General features: G+C 35.3%; 1 protein-coding gene across 4 annotated transcripts in view; it reads left to right on the plus strand.

Moving 5' to 3' along the window:
- Positions 1 to 17137, plus strand: part of LOC122816649 (IQ domain-containing protein E-like) — a 292142-nt gene that overhangs the window by 102761 nt on the left and 172244 nt on the right. For all 4 annotated transcript variants that reach the window (XM_044089582.1, XM_044089585.1, XM_044089584.1 and 1 more), the window contains exons 6-7: positions 7885 to 7928; positions 12660 to 12823. In XM_044089582.1, the coding sequence (XP_043945517.1) occupies positions 7885 to 7928; positions 12660 to 12823 (208 nt within the window). The remainder of the gene's footprint in view (positions 1 to 7884; positions 7929 to 12659; positions 12824 to 17137) is intronic.

A 17137-nucleotide genomic window follows, 5' to 3' on the forward strand; every position in this document is an offset into this window, starting at 1 on the left:
TAACTGATTTAAAATTGTTTATTAGATCTGTAGCTCTAAAAGTGATGTTTAAAAGTGATACTTATGACTCCACTGCTTGTAAAAGACGTAGTACGTTTGTACCAGTGTATGCTCCAGTTTTACTGGCATTTAATGACTTATGTGAAACTGAAATAAGACATGTATATAGTAATAGAAAAGCTAATGGACGTTACAATCTCTCTTATGATGAATACAAAGCATTGTCTGAATTAAAAAGTGAACCTAATGTGGTAATAAAGCAGGCTGATAAAGGGGGCTCCATAGTTCTAATGGATAGGAACAAGTATATAAGCTCAGTATTATCTTTGATTGGGGATGCTACTGCATACAAACTGATACAATATGCTGATGTAAAAAAGTGTATTTGTTATGTTAACATGTGTATATATGACTTACAGTTGTCAGGTGACATCTCTTTGGATCTTTTTCATTTTTTCACTGTTTCTAGTCCTATCATTCCCCAACTATATGGCATTCCGAAAGTGCATAAATCATGTGAAAATCCCCCTATGAGACCTATTGTCTCAGGAAATGGTTGGATAACAGAATCTATCTCTTTGCACTTACAGAGGCAGTTACAACCACTTTTGGGTAAATGTGAAACTGTCCTTAAAGACAGCACTGATTTTCTTATTAAACTTAGAACATGGTATTTAAAAGTTAAGCAATCTAACATGGATTGTCAGAATATATACATGGTTGTGTTAGATATTACTTCATTATTTACTGTCATACCAAATGAGTATGGCATCAATTCAATAAGAGAATTTTTAAGTCACTCTTCCACTTTTACTGTTAGGCACACAGAGAACATTTGCATGTTGTTGGATATAGTTTTAAAAAATAATATCTTTATATTCAATAAGGAATATTATTTGCAGCAAACGGGGGTGGCTATGGGAACCTCGGTAGCAAATACATATGCAAACATTGTTCTCTATGAATGGGAGAAATCTTATGTTGGTAATGGAACTACCTTTTTGAATGAAAATATAGTTTTATATCAGAGATTCGTAGATGATTGCTTTCTTTTATGGAAAGGAACATCCAGTGAGTTACAAGACTATATTATATATTTGAATAATACTACTTCCTTTCTACACTTTAAGGCTGATTATTCTAAGACATCCGTCAATTTTCTGGATATTTCCTTAACTAATGAGAACAATGTTATTAACACTTCTGTTTTTAAGAAGGAAGTTTCATCAGGAAGATACTTGCATGCGTCTAGTATGCATGCACCCCATATTTTTAGGGGTATAGTAAGGGGGCAACTGGCAAGAGTTAGTAGGTTAAACACTGACAATGTCAAGTGTTTACAACAAATTGATGAGGCATGTGGAGACTTTAGAAGAAGTGGCTATCCAGAAGGTATGCTGGTAGAAGCTAGAGAACATGTAGTATCTAATAGGTATTCCATGTATTCATCTGTATTTTTGAATACAAGTACAGATGTTGTTGTCCCAATGGACAAATTAAATAAAAGTGTTAATGTAAGATTTATTATGTCTTACAACTCTCTTTCATATGCAGTCAGAACTATAATAAGGAAATACTGGAAGGTGCTACTAGCTCAGGAAGATATTAAATTAGTTGTAGGTGAAGTTCCTTTGTTCACATACAGAAATATGAGAACTATTAAGAATGTTCTAGCTTACAAAGATTTTGAATATGTGAATGCTACTTCCCTTAATGGACTAGGTAATGGTACCTTTAGTTGTTATAATTGTAGTTGCTGTATTGATATATACAAACAGAAAGCTGATTCTTCAGAATGTGGTAGTAGTTTTGTTCATCCTGTCACTAAGAAGATATTTACTTTTCGGTGCCATGCAACTTGTATGACAAGTAACATTGTCTATTTGGCAACGTGTGAGGCATGTGCTTGTTTCTATGTTGGCAAGACGACTAGAAAACTTAAGGAACGCATCATAGAGCATAAATCAAGTATAAGGAGGGGAGTGGAGACTAATGCTCTATCTAAGCATATTTTAAATTGTGGTTCTACACACAGTTTCAAGTTTAGAGTAATAGAACGTGTTGTTAGCTCTATCAGGGGAGGGGACTTATGTAATCATTTAGATAATAAAGAATATGAGTGGATAGTAAGGCTAGCAGCTAATACATCCCCTGGATTAAATTTTGATGTTTCCTTAAAACCTGTTCTAAAAAAATACAACACACTAAGTTAAAGTAATATAGGTAATGTATTTGCGTATATATATGTGCATGTAAATATAAGTCCACAAAAGTAAGCAAATATATGTATGTATGAATTTTATCTAATTTTACTTGTCTATGTCTTAAAATTATAAGTAATGTAATTATTTTAATGTATTAGTCACATGACCATGGCTGCGGGTCACATGATGTGTTGGGCGTGTATTTAATGTCTGATTTTAATGTACCTGTGTCTATCATTGAGAAAGGGTCTTGTACCTGAAAGCTTTGTGTTTGATAAAGGTGTGTTTTTTACCTCAACTTTTTTGTTGTGCTTTGTACTTTTGACTCTGCAGCAGTATATACTTGGTTTTACTTGAGAGACTCAGGGCACTTGCTGGAATTAAGTAATGTGAGAGAATAAGTAAATGGTTGTTATTTTTTTTTGTTTTGTTTGTTTTTTTTTGTTTGTTTGTTTGTTTTGTTTTTTTTGCTTCTTTTTGTTTCTATGGATGTTGTTTCTTTATATACAAGCATCCAGCAAGACACAGGAATAGGCTTTGTTAGAGATTATTTAACACAGTTTACTAAGTTCAGCAATAGTATTATACATACTGTTTGTGTATTACTGGAAATGGTATTTGACAATAGTTTTTTTTTTTCATGGCAAATATTACAAACAGAAGATGGGAATGGTTATGGGTGCTAGGGTTGCTCCTGTGTTTTCCAATTTAGTATTGGTGTGGTGGGAACAGGCTGTTTTGAAGACCCACCATTTATTTAAAAAGTGAATTTCTACAAAAGGTTTATCAATGGGACAGAAGAGGAATTCCAATTACTATTTAAATATGTCAGTGATAGTACTGCCTTCTTAAAGATTACTTTGGGTGACTTTGGAGAAAAGGTTAATTTTTTAGATATTACCATCTCCCTAGATGAAGACAGTGGGAAATTTGTAAGTAGAAATTTTAGGAAAGACATGTTTGTGAACAACTGCATATACAAGAGAAGTCAACACCCTTTTCATATGAAGAAAGGGATCATTAAAGGCCAATTTATTAGACTGAGCAGACTAACTAGTAATGATGAAACATATTTTATTAAACACCAAAACCACTGACTGAGAAAAAGAAATCAGTCAGTGGTTTTGGTGTTTGTTTTCATGACACCATTTGCACTTTTTGATATTTTATTAAAGTTGAACACCTGAAACAACTTTTTCTTGACAGGGGTTATGGTCTAGATTTATTGTCAGACATCATTCAAGAAGTCAGTTTATTTAGCCAGAATAAAGAGAAACCCATCTTGAATAAATATACTGTAGAAGGCTTTGAAGATGACAGGTCAAGTTCTAATTGTAATAGTTCTTCAGATTTATGATATGATGGGGGCATTTCTGGTCCTGTAACTTCTGACATGGCACTTATTAAAAACATTTTAAAAGAAAATCAGAAGATCATCCTTGGCAACAAGGATTTTGTGAAAGTTGTGGGGATTGCCCACTTTTCACTTACAAAAGAAACAACAATGTTAAAACAATGTTATAAAAATCTATTTCTATACACCTGGGCAAACAGTGCAACCCTGGCACCTGTAAATGTGGCAATTGTAAATATTCCAGATTCATCATCAACACTTCCAATGTTTATTTGAGAGCTTTAGATAGAACTATTTGGGCAAAAGGTAGATTCGACTGGAACTCTCAAGGTGTTGTTTATTTAGCTGCTTGTGAGCCATGCTTGAGTTTTTATGTTGGTAAAACCATTAGAAAATTATCAAGAAGGATATATGAGCATACTGTGGCCTTCAAAAACAAGGATTTAAGTAATTCACTGGCTAAATATTCTACACATTGTTTAGATTTTAAGAAATTTCTGTTTTTTATAGTGGATGCTGTCAGCCTAGACAATTTTTGGGGGGATTACAACATAGTACTTGAGTGCCGAGAAGCATTATGGCAAATCAGGTTGCAGGCTGATAAGAAACCAAGCTTAAATGAATTTATTAACATTAAATGTTTTTTACAGCCACAGAGACTTAAAAAAATGTCTTTTGAAGTGGTTTTATCTTCTGTATAAGATGGTTTGTGTTTTGAACAATTAATTGATTTAGAGCTATCGTTGGTTCCTGGTGATCATGTGGTAAAGTACCTAGAGTTTTAAATGTAAGAATGAAGTAAAGTGTTTTATTCTAAAGGAGTTCTTAGTAAAATAAAAAGAATGAAAGCATCCATTAACGTTTGCATTCCAATCGCTTTTGTGCTGGCTGCTTTAGTAGAACTTGCATTGTTTTTTATTATGAGTTGTGTTATAATGTATAACCAAATAATGCATTCACAGACTTGTTTCCTACCCAAAGTGTTTACTCTGCCCTATTCAAATGAATACAAGGCAAGTTTAGGGAACTTAAGATGCAGTCAAGCTATCACCTATTATAATTTGATGCTACCTGCCACAAAAAAGCATGCAATAATTCAATGTTCTTCAATTTTTCACGTTTACAACTTTTTAGATGGGAGGTACACTTTATACTTTCTTTGTGCCTTCTATGAAACTTTTTTTGTTATTTTAAGTTTTTCATAAATGTTAAGGAAATAAATCTCATCTACCTCTGTAATTAAGTAAAAACCACAGTAGTTATCCACGGCTCCTGGAGAACTGCAAAGTTCAAGTGTGATAAATGCAATCACTTTCAGTGCTCACAACCCCTGTGAGAAAGTTCAACAGGCAAGGTGCTCCCAACAAAGTCCAAACTATTGTATGAACCATATGGACTAAAGTTCAGAACGACATAATAGAAATCACGAATACGACCTCGTATAGGCATACAGGTTTAATCAACAGTTAGCGCTTTCACCAACAGGCTTCATCAGACTTTAAAAAATATACAAAGTTTATCTTTCCATTTAAATAGCACGCCAACTTTAACCATAGGTCAAAAATAAAATGACATCACAGCCTCATTCCTTATTAATAAGCAGTAAAATCTATACATATATAGAAAATCCCTAACATACCAAAACTTATACCAAAAGGCTTAAAAAACATTAATATAGAATCATTTATGTAAAAACATTCATTTATAAAAAATGAGAGACATTGGAGTCAATGCCAAACTAAAAAATATTTTTAATCCCTTTACCTAATGGACAACCTCCTGTTCTTTAGTACAGGCTTAAGGGGGACCTTATCATTAAGCCCAGGATTAACATCAGCCCTGAGCCTAATAATCCATTTTAACTCACATTCTTCAGTATAGTTATAAACATCCCCACCACGTGGACTTATCCCAACAGACTGCAGTACCATGAAAACAAAGGAATGTGAGGGCCCATTGATATTACGATGTTTAGCCAGAGCATTATGTATGGAACCTATACGCATATGATACACATGGTCCCTAATTCGTTCACATAGTTTTCTGTTGGTCTTACCAACATAGAAAGCTTCGCATGAAACACATTTAGCAAGGTAAACCAGATTCGCACTTTGACAATTGGTGCTAGTATAAAAATTATATATTAACCCTGTTGTTGGATGTGAAAAAACACAGCCAGTATCAATAAAAGGACACTGCCCACAATTACCACAGGGTTCCGTGTTAACCTGCGTATCCAATCTATCAACATTACGTCTATCCAGTGAACGATGACATAATAAATGTTTCAAGTTCTTCCTATTCTTATAGGAGTAACTAGGTTTAGGACCAACTATTGCTGCCAAACGTTCAATGTTTCTCTATAACTCTCCTGATCTCAAACACATCAGATGTATAAAACATCGACATTCTCAAAAACTGGCCCTGTTCATTCCTTGGTCGTACCTCAACATCCATACCCCTATCAGAAAAATAAGGTTTGGCTCTTGTTTGTCTTAATAAATCTACCTCAACCATGGCTTCATTAATCTCTTTCTGGTTATATCTACATTGTACCAACTTATTACTTAAACTATCTAATTCCTTTCTATACCCTTCTTCACCCGGGTTCAACCTCAAGGCTCTCATACACTGACCCTTAATAACATTTCCAAAGACAAATCGGGGATGCATACTGCCACGATGCAGTAACGTATTCCTATAGCAATTCTTTCTATGTACTGCAGTATTGAGCATCCCATTAGCAAGTCTTTCAACCTGTACATCAAGGAAGGAGATGTTCAGTCTAGAGTAATTAACTGTAAACTCCAAGTATGGTGTCAATGAATTAACACACAATACAAACTCCAGTAGACTAGATTCATCATCCTTCCATATCAAAAAGAGGTCATCCACAAATCGCCTGTAAAAGGCCACAGATCGCTTGAATGAACTCATGTTAAATAACATTTCCTCTTCCCACTCTGCCATGACTATGTTGGCGTAGCTATTGGCACACGAGGTGCCCATAGCTACACCATCATTTTGTATATATGTTCCAGAATTAAACATAAACACATTATTATGTAGTACGACCTCCAAAAATAAAGTTAAGAGGTCTATCTTCTTACTCCCTAAATCCGAATGTCTAGACAAATAAGAATGAGTTTTAGCCACTCCTTCATCGTTAGGTATCACAGTGAAGAGGCTCTTCACATCCAGTGTAACAAGAACATAGGATTCCTCACTGTTGACATCCTTGATGTAATCATATAAATCTAGGAGGAACTGTTTAGTGTCCCTCAATATAAAAGCATTGGAATCTACAATGGGTCTAAAATGGTGCTCTAAATATAACGAGAAGGGCTCTGTCAAATATATTCCAATATACTTAACAACAACAGCATGTGTGGGCCACAGAAGTACATTCTGAAACCCTCCCCAGCAATTACTAGCAATTTAAACACACAAACCTTGTTCAAAGGACAACAGGTGTATAACCCAGAACAGGTAGCAAAACAAAGGGAAATAATGACACCTTTTACAAGTATGCAGATCTGAATTACCCTACATTTAAATAGTCAACAGGTGTGACTTTCAACTGACATTTGTAAGTAGTACAAACCATCAACTTTAACATGTAAACTAGTAAGCTGTTAAGTAATACTTATGAAATTAAAAAAAATCAAAAAATAAACTTAGCTTATATAATTTGAAATTGTAAATACATTCTTTACTGCAAACAATAAACTTAGTTTATATTATTTAAAACTGTGCCACAGAAACCACACGTCTTCTTTTTAGCTGTTCCTTCAAACCAAAAAGCCTTCTTCTACCAATTGTTAGCCATCTTATCTCTTTAGTGTAGCAATACTCTCTTTTTAAATAGTTTTCTTCTGTAGATTTCAAGCTTACTTCATTGATTAAGTGTTTGAATCCTTCCTGTTTACAGTTCTAGCTATCCTTCTTTTGCCTGGTTATTTCTCTAACTGTCCCTGTGTATGTCTTTCTGTCCCTCTCTCTTTTTGAGTCCCTGATTATATTATGATAAAATTTAGTAACTGCTGAGAAAAATAATTTGTAAAATGTGGTTTTGAAAAAGAGATTCATTCATTGTGTGAGCAAAAGGGATATGTTAATGAAAACATATATTGTATTCAAAGGAAAACAGGATTTCCAAATGCATATAAAACAAATAAAGGTTATCAGTACTGAAGATGAGACAATTTAGTTTAAAGAAAAATGTTACAATTTTAATTTTGGAAACTGGTGACCCTTTATATGGTAAATGTGTAGGAAGAAGAGTTTTTTTGTAAATACAAATATTATCTATGTCTTTCCTTTCAGAATCAGAAGCTTCAAAGTTACAAGAGCAAAGCCACAAAGAGAAGGTTAGTGAAGTTTATTTTGTTACATAATACAAAGAGTACTGGAAAAAATCTCAATGGCTTTGCTGGTTACAGTTAAACAGGTATGTAGATGGTGGTAGAATCCTCAAAGAGGTGGTTACAGGTGTTTCTGTGCTTGCCTGTGTATGTGCAAAATCAACACATTGGTTTAATGGCTGGACTGGGATTTATGCAGATAAGAAAAAAATAGTTAGGTTTTCTGCTGATTCCCAAAGCAATACACACTTTCAGCCAAAAACTGTGACAAAGCCTTTGAAGGTTCAATCACCACAGAATTTTCCAGCAATTAACATGTCAGGTTTATTGCTTTGTTTCAATATAGTCAAAAGAGAGCAGCAGTGGCTATGCTACTACAAAGCAGTAAACCTATGCTGATTGATGCAGCACTTCATCAGGCTTGCAGTTTCAATTCGTTGGTATCTTGTTCCCAGTACTATTTGTATACACAACAGGCAACAGGGATCTGTTTTAATTGCGAAATAATCCTACCAAAAATACTAGATGTGAGAAGCTCATTTAAATGTGTTTAGAGCCAGTATGTAATATAATGCTATCTCTAACAGATTTAGGATGTGTCCAAAAAAAAAATGCAGAGATTGTTGCTCAGTCATGTCTACACTGCACATACACATTCACAACTTAATGAAACACTCTATTAGTGCTTACCGAGGCAAAAAGCCAGTCATGTATTTAGACAGTAAGCTGTAAACTATAACTGGGTTATCTCTAAAAATATTGCTTAAATTCTACACGTGCTAAGGAAACATTTGTACACTACACATACACAGCTCTCCTAAGAGACTGAGGAAGGCACTCAACCATCAAATGGTCTTGCCTCCTTGATTCTGGCCAACCTTATGATAAGGATGGCTGTAAAAACCCAGCAGTCTTAGTCCTGAATACTATTTAGGCTGCCATGGTGCATAGTTCTCCTAGAGAGACATCACCAATGACATGTGGGTTTTAGCTGTCATCATAACAGCCGTGTTTTACAGCTCCTGTGTCCTCCTGAAAAAAGGGTTGTGCTCAGAGACCAAGTTATCTCATCAGAACTCTTGATATAGGCCCAGACTGTATTCTTAGATGGGCTGTAGAATCTCTTCTGCCTTTGAAATGAGCCCAAAGTTTCCAGTCCTACCTCCTTCTGATTCTAGAGAAGAGAGAAAGCTTCTGTCCCATCCAGGACTTCACCAGCTTTTTTAATTGGTCATGACTGATAAATCTGGTTCTGTATGGCAAATCTGCAGAAGAATATGCCCCCTTCCTGTCACATGCTTGAATGATGTCAGTGAATATGATGAATACCTTGCAAACAGCCCATGTTATTGTATTATACTTCTTTGAGTCAGGTTTCATGGAGTTAGAATGAGCAAGTTGCCATTCTGACATTTGGGATACTTCAACATATAATGTTTCTCAAGAAAATGGCATTATATTATATTTATGTATTTTCTTTTCATTGTGCAAAATGTTTTCTGACTTTATTATGTTAAGATTATTATGATTAGTTTCTGAGGTCATATGAATATGGAGATGGGGAGTTTATCTGCATGTCTTTTTATCAGAGTTGGTGATTTGTCTTGAGTTTTTAGTTGGCTGGGTTCCATGGGTCAGGTGATTGGTAAGTTGGGTTCACAGAACTGTTGAAATGGGGTGCATCCATTTTGTTATGGGACATCATTGTGTGGCATTTGTATCTTTCTGTGGTGGGATCATTACAGTATAAAGTGCTACCATTTGGATTTTCCTCTGTGGCTAGACTTGCAGAGAAGTAGTTCTTTGTGATCCCTTATTTTGCTGGCTGGTTATCTTCTAGTAACCCAAGCAAGGGACTCCCTAATGACATACCAAATGTGGATACATATATGCCTGAAGTCTCAGGGTGACAATAAACTGGGAGAAGTTCTTCCTGTCTCCATCTCAGAGTTTTTCCTTCATGCATACAGAGCTTGGTACAAGCAGTTGTTGGTAGTTCCTGCCCTGAAAAGGTCACAAGAAGTCACAATCTTAGCATTATGGTTGAAGATGCAGTGGACTATTCAAGATCAAGCCTCCTGCACCTTCTCAGCTTGGTAGCCACCACAGTCTTCATGATAACATTTGTATGCCTTAGGACGTGGGTGTTGCAGAGGACTCTGTTGTCAGTGGCTGCCATTTAGCCATGGAGTGGTGAACATTCCCCATCAACATTCAGGTGGGTCTTCCATTACTGCAGTCAAACCCATCCTATATGACAAGTACTTTGCAAGGAGAATGAGGAGCTTTCTTCAGTAACTCCATGATTCAGGGAAAGCGGTCCTTCTTGGATCGGGAGTAGCACATTACCTAGTTGCAATTATATATAGTCTTCCTGGCCCTAAATGATTTGAAGAGAAGGGTTTACCAGAGCTCATCTTAATTTGGCCAGACAACCAATCCATCATGTGGCACTTAAACAAGCAAGGATTCATGCAATCATACTTCTTGTGCAGGGAGGCAATGTGTGTCAGTAGGTCATAAACAAGGGCTTCACTAGGCCTCTCTTCCAGTCCTCTTCTGAAATTACTTAGTTTTGATCTTTTAGCAGGGCATTGCTGAGATCAAGATTTTTACCAGCTGGGAGGATGCAGTAATTCTGGACCTTCTTCTTCAAGCAGCATGGTAAGAGAGAAATTGTACTGGATGATGCAAGATGAAATGGAACAGGTAGAAGGAAAATAATAGGCATCCTTTAGTCCTGGGTTTCACTCTCTCAATCTCTGTTTGCCTGCTGTGTGACTCTAAGCAAGTTGCTCAACCAGACAGCACTCCTTGGTCACTCTAAAATGTATTTGGCTTATTGGATTTACCTGATTAACAAATGAATTTAAAAAATAACAAGGAAGCAGGTATGACTTTACCACAAAATAAAGTTATCAGACTCTTTTTAGGGATGATTCTGATGCCTGTGGAAAGTCCAAGATGAATTTGTGGTTTAGAAAATATTTATGTATGACTAAATGGTCAAAATTTGATTGTCTAAAGGAGGAAAAGTGCAGTGTAAAACAAAGAGTACTAAGAAGACTGATGTAACTCCAAGTTTGTATAAATATATTTAAAGGAAGAGTTTTATATCTGATTAAATTGTTTTAGAACAAAAGAAAATGTTTCATGTGAAAAAGTTCTTAACCATATAGTTCACGTTTTCAAATTTTAGAACTAATTGTAAAAAGTAAATTGCAAAATGTACTTATCCAGAACATCTGAAAGGCAACTCCGCTGCATTATTAAAGTGTAGCTAACAAGTGTATGCATTTGCTTGTTGGTGGTTTCTTTTAATTCCATGGTGTGCACTGCTACAGTTTATTCAGCCAGAATCTGCTGTTAAAGACTCATGACAGTGTGTATCTGGTATTTTAAGTAGCATATCAGATATGTCCTAAATTCGCGATTTTGTAGGTGAATGTATTTGTTCCTACATCTCCAGAAATTATTAGTTATATTTTTTGTATGCCAACCAAGTTAAAGTTTCACTACTAAAAACTCCTGATGTCCACCATGGCAGTAAAACTTAATAGTAAAATCAAAACTTTAATAAAAAGAATATAACATAAAATAAGCAGTCCTCAGTCTTCCGATAAGCACTTTCGCAAATAAGCCTTCCTCAGATCGTATAAAAAGGACTGTCCAGCTTTTGTATTTATAAGGCATCACAGCCATTCCTCGTTTAGTTCTCTGACACGCCCTTGTTGCAAACCAAAAGGAGGCCAGCTAGCAGAGAGGTATAATTTCCTTCATTGTAGTTAAAGGGGCAGTGCTTCTTTTTACTATAGGATTGCATATGAGAAAACTAATAGCTATGGATGTGAATACATTATATGAATGAAGCAACATTCAAGTAAACTTGCTATTCATATTCCTTCTATTCTTAAGTGCAGGTTTTAATGGCACAATAGTATTCAAGCCTGGTGATCTGTTTGCTCTTAAATTAATTATCCAGCATGTTTCCCTTAGCTCTGTGCAATTATGAACATCACCTCCTCTTGTGGTCTGACAGACTGCCTCTATGACCTTAAATACAAAGTAATGAGAAGGATACTGTGCTACGTGGGCTGCTAAGGCATTATTGGGATCTTTCTGATAATTAATTTAAGAGCAAACAGATCACCAGGCTTGAATACTATTGTGCCATTAAAACCTGCACTTAAGAATAGAAGAAATATGATTAGCAAATTTACTTGAATGTTGCTTCATTCATATAATGTATTCACATCCATAGCTATTACTTTTCTCATATACAATCCTATAGTAAAGAGAAGCACTGCCCCTTTAATTACAATGAAGGAAATTATACCTCTCTGATAGCTGGCCTCCTTTTGGTTTGCAACAAGGGCGTGTCAGAGAACTAAATGAGGAATGACTGTGATGCCTTATAAATACAAAAGCTGGACAGTCCTTTTTATATGATCTGAGGAAGGCTTATTTGCCGAAAGCGCTTATCGGAAGACTGAGGACTGCTTATTTTATGTTATATTCTTTTTATTAAAGTTTTGATTTTACTATTAAGTTTTACTGCCGTGGTGGACATCAGGAGTTTTTAGTAGTGTTTGCCTTTTCTCTTCCTCATTGGAGTCCTTCACAGTGTAAGAAAGTTTTTTACCCAAGTTAAAGTTTCAAGTCTGACAACAGGAACTGCACTTTGTTTTATGTTATTATTCATGTAACTCTTTTGAATATCCTGTGTGTTTTCTTTAGAACGCTCATAAAACGTGTATTGCAGACTAAAAGAAAATGCATGCTGAACACTAGAATTTTACAGCTCAGTAAATCAAATAAGAAGTTGAAGGAGGAGCTCAACTTTCTCAAATCAGGCCTGAATCAAGTCCAGTGCAATTCCCCTGCTTCAGACTCTACCAAATGTGAGTAAATGGAAAGCATTTACTACCATGGGTGTGAATGATGAATAAAAAATATTTTCAGCATGTATAACTTTTCAATAGATTTTATTACATCATTAGCTAAGGAATTGTACTAAACTTTAAGTTAAGCCCATGTTAATGTCAAATGTAATGGTTTGCTAGCCACATCACCACCTCAGATAAGTTGCAGTATTTGAAATCTAAAAGCTAATTGAACATCATCATCCCTGTTATTCTTAAAGTGCATTGCTAAGGCATTATATTTGTGTTCTTATATCACATAACAATTCAGATATTCCAATCCTTAGCTACCTTTTAGTTTTCCCCACATAAAACCTAGAAAAAAGAGCATAAAGTTACATACACCAATGACTACTGAACACTACAAAACTATTAATGGAGATTTGTTTATGTTTGATTAGTATGTTTAGAAAAGAAGTACAGTTATCATGTCTGTATATGCCAAGGGTATACAGACTGCTAGATTTTTATAAACATTCTGTTGAAAAATCATCCAGTAGGCATACTCCCATCTTGTTGGCTCATTTGCAATTGTAAGTCTTCTTATCAAAATTTGACCGTTGTGGTTCGTTTAACCATAGTGTGTTGTATTGTCTGAGTTGGAAGTATACTTTCAGGGTATTTTTTTCCTTTTTTCCCACTGTGCTACAGCCATAGATTTGGTATATATAATTTAGGGGATGTTAAGGCTTCACTCCACCACCACCACCACCCCCACATGGAGTATGCAGTTGAGGTTTGCTCCCCTGCAAAAAATATATATATATATTTTTTTAATTTTTGATTTCTCAATTTAGCTCTTTTTGGAATTGGATTTTCAGAAAAGTGTAACTCAAATTGTGTTAATATGATAGAACTTATAGAAACCAGTCTAATATGTAAACATCAGGAAGTAGCGGTGATGATAGTGTTATCTATGATTTTTACTTTCAGTCACTGCAAGTTTTTTAGAAAGATATGACAGGTGGTGATGTAGATACTTTATTAAAACTGCACTTGATTTAGAAATACAAGGCACACAAAGCTTAATTTAAATCTCATTATAGGGCATTTATTAACAATGAAATCAGCATAAATTTTAGATACTTAAATGTTTTTGCAGTGTGATTGTTTACCTGCTGTTATAAAAGTGTTTTTTTTTTAATTCTGTTTTGTTCAACAGATGGAAGGACTGATTCTGAAACATTTATGTATTCTGAATATTATTTTTTGCATAACTTGTCATTGTTTTCCACATTTTTCTTTTAGAAGCTGTATTATCTTTCCCATGTAGCACCATTGTATTTATTTTTATCTTATAACCCCCCCCCTTTCTTGTCTTGCTATATATCTGTCCACAATAAAAAGCAGTCTCAATGAGGCTTATGCAAATAATTCCACAGGAAAACAGCCATTCAGGATATAAAAAAATAACAAGACCTTGGATATTATTCTGGTTTCAAATGTTGATATTCAGGTTTTCCTTATTCTGCTGTACAAATAATAAGTTTACTATTTAGAGCTTTTGGATGCTTGGCTTCACTTAAAAATTAGGAAGTAGTTAAGAAGTATTATTTAGAATGCATTTATTTGCATTTGTTAACTGGAGGAGCATTGATCAACATGGACCTTTTTCCGTATCAACACAAAAGCAGACAGAAACACATACAACAGTTATTACAAGTTTAGGACTTTTCACTTCAACTTCCCCTTCACTGCAAAGTGAGTTCACAAAGTACATGTCAGTAATACTCTTTGTGTCTACAAGGCAAAAATTATTTCCCTATTGGGATGACTGATGGCAAGAGGGTGACAGTGCCATGTGGCACAGAGACGCTCTGCTCCACACCTTTCACTGATTAGGAACTTTACATATTTTTGCTTAACTCCAGACCTGAATTTGATTATCATATGCTGTCTCCAGATTCGAGGACATATGAAAAATGTTAACCATTATGGAGAATCTTGAACATCCATTCAGTAGTTTTACTTAATTTGTTAGATTATCCACTTCTGACAGTCTATGCATAAGGGATTTATAGATAATGGCAGCCTTAGTTCTGATGGTGCAATATGCAAGATACCATAGAAGAATAATAGAAGGCACCCTCAAGGTGTAGTGGTCCCAGGGTTCAGACTACTTAGACAGACCAATGAAGATTTATGCATCTTGCAAGAGGCATTTGCTTTGGTGTACTGATTTGTTCCTGCCCCAAAGTGTCCTCATAATGGATGCTTCCTCTGTGGATTGAGGAGTTCACTGTCAAAACCATGTGTAACAAGGTCTTTGGTTCAGTTTTCATCTGGTGAGCATCACCAGACTTCTTCAGACAAAGTTAACCATACATTTTGAAACTTTTATACCCATATAAAATCAATTAATCAATTTAAAAGACAAATTACATTCAATTAAATATTTAAAGATTTAAAGAAAAAACCCTAAAGAAGAAAAACTTCTCTTATAAACTGAGGAACACCAGGAAAAACATATATTGTTCAACCATATTTAAACCACAGTGACATATAAAAACATATTAAAAATATATGTAATATATTTATATAAACAGAATACTGTCTGAAAAAATACATTGAAAAATACATTTATATATACATTTATACATACTAAAACATTATTATTGTAGTTGTATAAATAATTTCTATTATACCATGGCACCCCATTAATATTCCAAAACGTGCACGCTGATTGGCCAGCGTGCACGTTGTAAATCGACTTATACTAATGGAAAAAGGTCCGGTCGCCTGGACTTTTTCCATTAGTATAAGTCTTTTTTTAAAACACTGTCTCGCTATGTTAAAAGAGTTTAACATAGCGACACAGGTTTAAAAAAAGCAACGGAGATCTCCGTTGCTTTTTTTAAAGCTGTCTCGCTATGTTGAACTCCTTTAACATAGCTTATTAGTGTAAAAGCAACGGAGATCTTGCTTTCTCCGTTGCTTTTTTTTAAACCTGTCTCGCTATGTTAAATGGGTTTAACATAGCGAGACAGCTTTAAAATAAGCAACGGAGATCTCCGTTGCTTATTTTAAAGCTGTCTCGCTATGTTAAACCCATTTAACATAGCGAGACAGGTTTAAAAAAAAAAGCAACGGAGAAAGCAAGATCTCCATTGCTTTTTACTGTTTTGCTATGTTAAATGGGTTTAACATAGCAAGACAGCTTTAAAATAAGCAACGGACATCTCTGTTGCTTATTTTAAAGCTGTCTCGCTATGTTAAACCCATTTAACATAGCAAAACAGTAAAAAAGCAACGGAGACCTTGCTTTCTCCATTGCTTTTGGCCACAGCTCTGATGTACTGCATAGGCATGCGCAGTACATCAGAACTACCGCGGATACCAGACAGCTGCGGAAGGGCAGCAAAGAGGCATTATACAATGCCATTATTTAAGAAAAGTAATTGTTTCTTTTCTTAAATAATGTCATAATAGCAATAACCCACTTCTGGGTGTGGGTAATCGGGATTACCCACGGTTGTCTGTTTGGTCCCTCGGGCTTCGCCCTCGAGACCAAACCACGCCAACCGTGGGTAAATCCCGCATTACCCACACCCAGGCGTGGGTTATTGCTATATTCATCTATCAAGGACTTTTAATTAGAGCCTGCTAGAAATGGATGTTGTATCATTGAGTCCTGGTGGAGAATAAGCATTTACAAAAACTTGCCACCAGGCTTCCTTCTCCTCAAGGTGCAATTTCCAGGGTCCCCCCCTAACTTTACACGTTGCTTGTTGGATCACTAAAAATTTAAAAGTATGGTCTGGAAGCATCCTTAAATGTCTGTATAGTGCATTTTTTACATCCTGCTGACAAATTTCGTAAAAATGTTCATATATACGTTGTACAAGTTTACACTGCGTCTTCCCTATATAAAAGGCTGAACACTGGGAACAGACAGCAGCGTAAACAACTGCATGATTATGGCAGTTATATTTCCCCTTAACCACAATTTTTTTTACCACAAATACTAATACTTGATGTTCTCAGTATGTGCTTACACTGGTGGCACATACCACAGGGTGCCATACTCCCTTTAGCCTCAATGACTAGGGGATTTTCTAATAAACTCTTAATATTCTTGCCTTTCCAAAATACAAAATTAGGATGATCCCTGAAGGTGTCCATCATAGCCTGTTCACGTATAAGAATAACCCAGTTTTTCTTAACAATATCCTGCACTATATGACTATCACTGGAATATGTACAAACAAAAGAACATATAATCTCCTGAGTATTTCCAATATTTTTTTTTGTATTTCGCCATTAATAACTATACCTTCTCAATCGTTTGTATAA

This window comes from Protopterus annectens, chromosome 12.part0 (assembly GCF_019279795.1).
Source record: "Protopterus annectens isolate FY-2018-M chromosome 12.part0, PAN1.0, whole genome shotgun sequence".
In the NCBI taxonomy this organism is placed as follows: Eukaryota; Metazoa; Chordata; order Ceratodontiformes; family Protopteridae; genus Protopterus; species Protopterus annectens.